The following is a 9105-nucleotide window of genomic DNA, read 5'->3' as shown; positions in this document are numbered from 1 at the left end:
GTCTCTTTCGCTTTCTTTCTCTCTCTCTCGCTCCGTCTCTCTCTTTCTACCTTCCTTCGCTCCGTAGGTGTGCGTCTGGACCGTGTCCGGGGAGGGCGGCAGAAATACAAGCGAAGGATTGACATTGAGAACAGCTCATATTTCAGTTTACAGCTGCCCCCAGCCAAAAAAACAGGTAACACGTTACTGTCTGTGTCGCTGTGAGTCACTGTGTCTGTGTGTCGCTGTGTATCTCTGTGTGTCACTGTGTGTGTGTCTATGTGCTGATGTGTCTGTGTGTCGCTGTGTGTCACTGTATCTCTGTGTCGCTGTCTCTATGTGTCGCTATGTCTTGATGTGTCGCTGTGTCTCTGCGTTGCTGTGTCTGTGTGTCGATGTGTCTATGTTGTTGTGTCTCTGTGTGTTGCTGTGTCTGTGGGTCTGTGTGTCTTTGTGTGTCGCTGTGTCTCTGTGTGTCGCTATGTTTCTGTGTGTTGCTGTGTCTCTGTGTCGCTGTGTCTGTGTGTCGCTGTGTCTCTATGTGTCACTGTGTCTGTGTGTTGCTGTGTCTGTGTGTCTCGGTGTGTCACTGTGTTTGTGTGTCATTGTATTTGTATGTCGCTGTGTGTGTGTCTCTATGTCTGTGTGTGGCTGTGACTCTGTATGTGTTGCTGTGTGTGGCTGTGACTCTGTATGTGTTGCTGTGTGTGGCTGTGACTCTGTACGTGTTGCTGTGTGTGGCTGTGTCACAGTCAGTGTTATTTCAGTGTAACACAAACACTTTTTCAGTGAGCGAATAGTGAACCTGTGGAACAGGCCCCCGAGGGAGACGGCTGAAGCAGGAACGGGACCGGGATGGCCCTTGGTCTTTGTTGGTCTGGCATTTCTTATGTTCTTATGTTGAGTGACGTGTCTAACCCTCTCTCTCTCTCACACTGGGCTGGACAGTCAGTCAGATTGTGTCCCACCTCCTGGTGGCTGAGCCGGAGAAGATCTACGCCATGCCAGACCCCACCGTGCCCGAGAGTGACATCAAAGCCTTGACCACGCTGTGTGACCTGGCCGACAGGGAGCTCGTGGTCACCATTGGCTGGGCCAAGCACATCCCTGGTGAGGAGAAACATCAGCAACCAGACATTCACTCCCTCACTCTGTCTCAGTCCCTCTCTCTGTGCTTCTCTCACTCTCTCTCTAAGTCTCTCTCACACTCTCTCTCTCTCAGTCACTCTCTCTCAGTCACTCTCTCTCTCTGTCACTCTTTCTGTCAGTCACACTCACTCTCTCTCTCTCAGTCACTCTCACTCTTTCTCAATCACTCTCTCTCTCCCTTGCTGTCTCAGTCACTCTCTCTTAGTCACTCTCTCTCTCTCAGTCACTCTCTCTGTCATTCTCTCTCTCTCTCTCCCAGTCACTCTCGCTTTCTCAGTCACTATCTCTCTCTCTCTCTCTCTCTCAGTCACTCTCTCTCAGTCACTCTCTCTCAGTCATTCTTCTCCACAGCACCCTCTCCACTACACTCGACACCCTTGCCTCCCTCACCTCCCGAACTGCCTCCTATTCCCGATCCTCACCCTGGTCCACCAGCCACCTCCGCTCGCTTAAGGGCCAGGTGCAGGCTGCCGAACACACTTAGCTCAAATCCGGCCTAACGGTCCACCGGCACATCTGGCTGGACCTCATCAAGACCTCCCGCTCCGCTCTCGCCTCGGCCAAATCATCCTCCTATTCCAGGTTAATCCAGGAGGCGAAGGGCAACCCCAGGGTCCTGTTCTCCACCACCTCCGCCCTCCCCGCCACGCAGGGCAGACACTGCGAGAAAATGCTGGACTTCGAGTCCAAAATCGAAGGAATCCGCTCAGCTGCCACTGCCCTCCCAACTTCCACCCCCTCCCTACCCCCACCCCACACAATTACCATCCGACAATTACCTATCCCTCCTTCCACACTTTCAAATCTGTCACCCCCTCCTCTATCTTCACCACCATAATCTCCATGAAGTCCACCACCTGCTCCCTGGACCCCATCCCAACCCCTCTTCTTAAATCCCAGCTCCACCTTCTTGCCCCACTACTTGCTGACATCATCAACCCTGTCATCTGGTACTGTTCCTTCCCCCCTTAAAACAGCCACTATTACCCCCACCTTGAAGAAACCTTCCCTTGACCCATCACAGCTATCCAGCTACCAGCCCATCTCAAATCTCCCTTTCCTATCCAAGGTCCTTGAGAGAGCCGTTGCCTCCCAGCTTCGCTCTTTCCTCTCCTCTCATTCCCTCCATGAACCCCTCCAATTGGGTTTCCGTGCTGCCCACAGCACAGAAACTGCTCTGGTCAAGGTCACAAATGACATCCTGACCATGTGTGACCAGGGCTCCCTCTGCCTCCTCGTCCTCCTCTATCTCTCCGCTGCCTTTGACACCGTGGACCACTCAATCCTCCTCCACCGCCTTTCCTCCCACCTCTACCTTCAGGGTTCTGTCCTTGACTGGTTCAGGTCCTAACTTTCTCCAACTGAACGTCAGTAAGACCAAAGCTCTCGTGATTGGCTCACGCCAGCTCCTCCGCACCTCGGGCGTTGGCAGCGTCAGCCTCCCCGGCTGCACACTCAACCTCACTGAGCCAGTCAGGAACCTGGGGGTCTTCTTTGACTCTGAAATGTCCTTTCTCCCCCACATCCGCGCCATGACCGGCACTGCCAACCACCACCTCTGCAACATTGCCAGACTCCGCCACTGCCTCACCCCTCAGGCTGCCCAAACCCTCACCCACACATTCATCATCTCAAGGCTCGACTAAGGGAACTCCCTCCTCATCGGCCTTCCCAACTCCTCCCTTCACAAGCTGCAGATCATCAAAACTCTGCAGCTCGTGTGCTCTCACGCACCAGGGCTCCGTGACCCCACCACCCCCACCCTTGCCCGACTCCACTGGCTCCCGTTCCCTCCGGCTGCTCCATGTCTCCTTCCCGACCTGCACTACCATCGGTGGCCGGGCCTTCAGCCTCTCTGCCCCTACGCTCTGGAACTCCATCCCTCGGTCCCTCCGCCTCGCTTCCTCCCTCGCATCCTTCAAGGCCGGTCTCAAGACCCTTCTCTTCCATCATGCCTTTGGTCTCCCTCTCACCTCTCTGCCTTCCGTCACCCCTACACCACCCCTCCCCTCACGCTCAGGCCCCGACACCTGACTGTTTGGGATGTCCTGCCGATGTGAAAGGCGCTCTATAAATCTCAGTGCAGTGCAGTCACTCTCATTCTCTCTCAGTGACTTTCACTCAGTCACTCTCTGTCACTCTCACTCTCTCTCTCAGTCACTCTCACTCTTAGTTACTCTCACTCTCTCTGTCACTCTCTGTCACTCGCTCTCTCTCAGTCACTCTCTCTCTCTCTCTCAGACACACTCTCTCTCAGTCACTCTCTGTCACACTCTCTCTTTGTCACTCTCTATCTCTCAGTCACACCCTCTCTCTCTTAGTCACTCTCTTTCTCTGTCACTCTCACTCTCTCAGTCACTCTCTCTCAGTCAATCTCACTCTCTCTGTCACTCTCACTCTCTCAGTCACTCTCTCTCAGTCACTCTCACTCTCTTAGTCACTCTCATTCCCTCTCAGTCACTCTCACTCTCTCTCAGTCGCTCTCTCTCTCTCTCTCAGTCACTCTCTGTCTCTCAGTCACTCTCACTCTCTCAGTCACTCTCTCTCAGTCACTCTCACTCTCTCAGTCACTCTCATTCCCTCTCATTCCCTCTCACTCTCTCAGTCACTCACTCTCTCTCAGTCACTCTCTCTCTCTGTCACTCTCTCTCTCTCTCAGTCACTCTCTGTCTCTCAGTCACTCTCACTCTCTGTTACTCTCACTCTCTCCCAGTCACTCTCTCTGTCACTCTCATTCTCTCTCAGTCACTCTCTCTGTCACTCACTCTCTCAGTCACTCTCACCCTTTCTCAGTCACTCTCTCTCTTAGTTACTCTCACTCTCTCTGTCACTCTCTCAGTCACTCGCTCTCTCTCAGTCACTCTCTCTCTCTCTCTCTCTCTCTCTCAGTCACTCTCACTCTCTGTCACACTATCTCTTTGTCACTCTCTATCTCTCAGTCACACCCTCTCTCTCTTAGTCACTCTCTCTCTCTGTCACTCTCACTCTCTCTCGGTGACTCTCTCTCTCAGTCACTCTCACTCTCTCTCTCAGTCACTCAGTCTCCGTCAGTGACTCTCACTCTCTCTCTCTCACTCTCTCAGTCTCTCTCTCACTGTCAGTCTCTCTCTCACTGTCAGTCTCTCTCTCAGTCACTCTCTCTCTCTGTCACTCTCTCTCTCTCAGTCACTCTCTCTGTCTCTCAGTCACTCTCACTCTGTCACACTCTCTCTTTGTCACTCTCTATCTCTTAGTCACACCCTCTCTCTCTTAGTCACTCTCTCTCTCAGTCACTCTCACTCTCTCTCTCAGTCACTCTCACTGTCACTCTCTCAGTCACTCTCTCAGTCACTCACTCTCTCTCAGTGACTCTCACTCTCTCTCTCAGTCTCTCTCTCACTGTCAGTCTCTCTCTCAGTCACTCTCTCTGTCACTCTCACTCTCTCTGTCACTCTCTCTCAGCCACACTCACTCAGTCAGTCACTCTCACTCTCTCTCAGTCACTCTCATTCCCTCTCAGTCACTCTCACTCTCTCTCAGTCATGCTCTCTCTCAGTCACTCTCACTTTCTCTCAGTCACTCTCTCTCAGTTACTCTCACTCTCTCTCTCTCAGTCACTCTCACTCTCTCTCGGTCACTCTCACTCACACTCTCTCAGTCACTCTCACTCACACTCTCTCAGTCACCCTCACTCTTTCTCAATCACTCTCACTCTCTCTCAGTCACTCTCTCTCAGTCACTCTCTCTCTCTGTCACTCTCACTCTCTCTCGGTGACTCTCTCTCTCAGTCACTCTCACTCTCTCTCTCATTCACTCAGTCTCCGTCAGTGACTCTCACTCTCTCTCTCTCACTCTCTCAGTCTCTCTCTCACTGTCAGTCTCTCTCTCACTGTCAGTCTCTCTCTCAGTCACTCTCTCTGTCTCTCAGTCACTCTCACTCTGTCACACTCTCTCTTTGTCACTCTCTATCTCTTAGTCACACCTTCTCTCTCTTAGTCACTCTCTCTCTCAGTCACTCTCACTGTCACTCTCTCAGTCACTCTCTCTCAGTCACTCACTCTCTCTCAGTGACTCTCACTCTCTCTCTCAGTCTCTCTCTCACTGTCAGTCTCTCTCTCAGTCACTCTCTCTCAGTCACTCTCACTCTCTCTGTCACTCTCTCTCAGCCACACTCACTCAGTCAGTCACTCTCACTCTCTTTCAGTCACTCTCATTCCCTCTCAGTCACTCTCACTCTCTCTCAGTCATGCTCTCTCTCAGTCACTCTCACTTTCTCTCAGTCACTCTCTCTCAGTTACTCTCTCTCTCTCTGTCACTCTCACTCTCTCTTGGTCACTCTCACTCACACTCTCTCAGTCACCCTCATTCTTTCTCAATCACTCTCACTCTCTCTCAGTCACTCTCTCTCAGTCACTCTCTCTCAGTTACTCTCACTCTCAGTCACTCTCACTCTCTCGGTCATCTCACCCACTCTCTCTCAGTCACTCTCTCTCTCTCCATCACTCTTTCTCTGAGTCACTCTCACTCTCTCCCTCAGTCACTCTCACTCTCTCTCGGTCACTCTCACTCTCCCTCAGTCACTCTCCCTCTTTCTCAGTCACTCTCACTCTCTCTGTCACTCTCGCTCTCAGTCACTCAGTCTCTCTCAGTGACTCTCATTCTCTCTCAGTCTCTCTCTCAGTCAATCACTCTCACTCTCTCTCAGTCACTCATTCCCTCTCAGTCACTCTCACTCTGTTACTCTCACACTCTCTCTCAATCACTCTCACCCTCTCTCAGTCACTCTCACTCACTCTCTCTGTCACTCTCACTCTCTCTCAGTCACTCTCTCAGTCACTCTCTCTCAGTTACTCTCTCTCAATCACTCTCACTCTCTCTCGGTCACTCTCACTCACTCTCTCAGTCACTCTCACTCACTCTCTCTCAGTCACTCTCTCTCTCTCTCAGTCACTGTCTCTCTGAGTCACGCTCACTCTCTCGCAGTCACTTTCACTGTCTCGGTCACTCTCACTCTCTCTCAGTCACTCTCACTCTCTCTCAGTCACTCTCACTCTTTCTCAGCCACTCTCACTCTCTCTGTCACTCTCACTCTCTCAGCCACTCTCACTCTCTCTGTCACTCTCATTCTCTCAGTCACTCTCTCTCTCTCTCAGTCACTGTCTCTCTGAGTCACGCTCACTCTCTCGCAGTCACTTTCACTGTCTCGGTCACTCTCACTCTCTCTCGGTCACTCTCTCCCCCCCCAGGGTTCCCAGCGCTGTCTCTCGGGGACCAGATGAGTTTGCTCCAGGCGGGTTGGATGGAGCTGCTGCTGCTGGGCGTGGCTTACCGCTCGCTGCCGTACGAGGAGGAGCTCGTTTACGCGGAGGATTACATCCTGGACGTGGAGCGGGCGCGGGTGACGGGGCTGCTGGAGCTGCACGTGTCCATCCGCCAACTGGTCCAGCGCTACAGAGGCTTACAGCTGGAGAGGGAGGAGTTTATCACACTGAAAGCCCTGGCATTGGCCAACTCAGGTACCGCCCCTCCCTGGCCCCTCCCCCTCCCTGACCACGCCCTTCCCTAATCCCTCCCCTCCCTCACCACTCCCCTCCCTGGCCACTCCCCCTCCCTGACCACGCCCTTCCCTAATCCCTCCCCTCCCTCACCACTCCCCTCCCTGGCCACTCCCCCTCCCTACCCACACCCCTTCCCTAATCCCTCCCCTCCCTCACCACTCCCCTCCCTGACCACTCCCCCTCCCTGACCACTCCCCTTCCCTAATCCCTCCCCTCCCTCACCACTCCCCTCCCTGACCACTCCTCCTCCCTGACCACTCCCCTTCCCTAATCCCTCCCCTCCCTCACCACTCCTCTCCCTGGCCACTCCCCCTCCCTGACCACTCCCCTTCCCTAATCCCTCCCCTCCCTCACCACTCCCCTCCCTGGCCACTCCCCCTCCCTACCCACACCCCTTCCCTAATCCCTCCCCTCCCTCACCACTCCCCTCCCTGACCACTCCCCCTCCCTACCCACACCCCTTCCCTAATCCCTCCCCTCCCTCACCACTCCCCTCCCTGACCACTCCCCCTCCCTGACCACTCCCCTTCCCTAATCCCTCCCCTCCCTCACCACTCCCCTCCCTGACCACTCCCCCTCCCTGACCACTCCCCTTCCCTAATCCCTCCCCTCCCTCACCACTCCCCTCCCTGACCACTCCCCCTCCCTGACCACTCCCCTTCCCTAATCCCTCCCCTCCCTCACCACTCCCCTCCCTGGCCACTCCCCCTCCCTACCCACACCCCTTCCCTAATCCCTCCCAGTCCTAAACACTCCCCCATCACCCATAAAACACACTCACAATCCTCACACTCATCCCTATCACTTGGAGAGAGGAGTTTGTTACACTGAAGGCACTAGCACTGGCCCCTCCCCCATCACCCACACCCCATCCCCACCCTGTAAAGTGTAGTGACTGTGTATTTGTTGCCAAGTTCCATGCTGGGAGGAGCCCTGCAATATCAGAGTTCCTTCAGACAAGATGTGAAACCAGTCTGTGCTTGTTCCTGCGGTCTATTAGAAAAGAGAAGGCAGTTTCTCTCTCTCGGTGTCGTGGCTGACAATCCCTCAAATAAAATCACTTTTCACTGCATGGCTGTTTGTGGAATGTTGCTGTGTGCATATTGGCTGCCACGTTCACCCACAAAACACACAGTCACTTCACTCCGCAGCAGTTCTCTGAGAGGCGTTTGAGATGTCTGTTGGGGGCTGAGGCTGATTTGGATTGACGATGAGGGAGCGAGACCGTGTCTGACCAGTGAGTGACGACCAACAACAACAACAAATTACATTTGTACAGCAGCCTTTCACATCAGGAGGACATCCCAAGGGGCTGGACAGTCAGGGATACGCACCTGAGCTGGTGATTGTGATCAGGAGGGGTAGAGGTCGGGGAGCTTGAGGGGTAGGAGAGTGATTGAAAGCACTGTGGAAGGGTCTTGAGACTGGTCTTGAAGGAGGCAAGGGAGGGGGTGAGGCGGAGGGACTGTGGGATGGAGTTCCAGAGGGTGGGGGCAGAGAAGCTGAAGGCCCACCCGCTAATGGTGGGATGGGTGAGGCAGTTACCTGAAGCAGACCGGAGATCGCTGAACAGAGCGAGTGGGCAGGATGGTAGGGGGTTAGGAGGTCGCAGAGGTTGGTGGGAGCAAGACCGTGGAGGGCTTTGAAGGTGAGGACCAGGATCTTGAACTGTATCCTCTGTGTGATGGGGGGAACAGTGGAGTCGGGTGAGGATGGGGGTGATAGGATCACAGAGCCTGATGTGGGAGAGGATATGAGCTGCAGAGTTCTGGATGATCTGTGTGTGTTTTTTGGCAGACGCGGCTCAGATTGAGGATGTGGGGGCTGTGCAGAGACTCCAGGACCTGCTCCACGAGGCGCTGCAGGAGCATGAGGGCGGCCGTCACGCCCAGGGCCCTCGCCGGGCCGGCAAACTGCTCATGACGTTGCCGCTACTGCGGCAGATCAGCACCAAAGCCGTGCAGCACTTCTACAGCGTGAAGCTACAGGGCCATGTTCCCATGCACAAGCTCTTCCTTGAGATGCTGGAGGCCAAGGTCTGAGGGTGACAGACAGCAGCACAGAGACTGGCAATGCTCCCCACCGCGCCCCCACACACACCCACACACACACCCCCCCCACACACACACCCCCCCCACACACACCCACACACCCTTCCCCACACACACACCCACACACACACCCTACCCCCCACACACATACCCACACCTACACCCACACATGCCTGCATACACCCTCCCCCCCAAACACACACCTACACACACACACAGACTCACACAACGCACCCACACACACCTACACACACCCACACACATACACCCACACCTACACACACCCACACACATACACCCATAGCTACATACACCCACACCCTCCCCCACACACACCCACACCCCCCACACACCCACACACCCTCCCCCACACACACACCCACACACAC

General features: G+C 54.7%; 1 protein-coding gene across 1 annotated transcript; it reads left to right on the top strand.

Moving 5' to 3' along the window:
- Nucleotides 1-54: 54 nt before the first annotated feature.
- LOC103190880 (estrogen-related receptor gamma-like) lies at nucleotides 55-8719 on the top strand (the record flags this gene model as incomplete). The annotated part of the gene is made up of 4 exons (XM_007911786.2): nucleotides 55-175; nucleotides 928-1089; nucleotides 6354-6623; nucleotides 8463-8719. Coding segments are annotated over 4 exons (798 nt in total), but the record flags the coding sequence as incomplete, so codon positions are not given.
- Nucleotides 8720-9105: the final 386 nt, after the last annotated feature.

Source organism: Callorhinchus milii, unplaced genomic scaffold (genome assembly GCF_018977255.1).
Source record: "Callorhinchus milii isolate IMCB2004 unplaced genomic scaffold, IMCB_Cmil_1.0 Scaffold515, whole genome shotgun sequence".
NCBI lineage: Eukaryota > Metazoa > Chordata > Chondrichthyes > Chimaeriformes > Callorhinchidae > Callorhinchus > Callorhinchus milii.
This window is presented reverse-complemented; position numbering and strand designations above follow the sequence as displayed.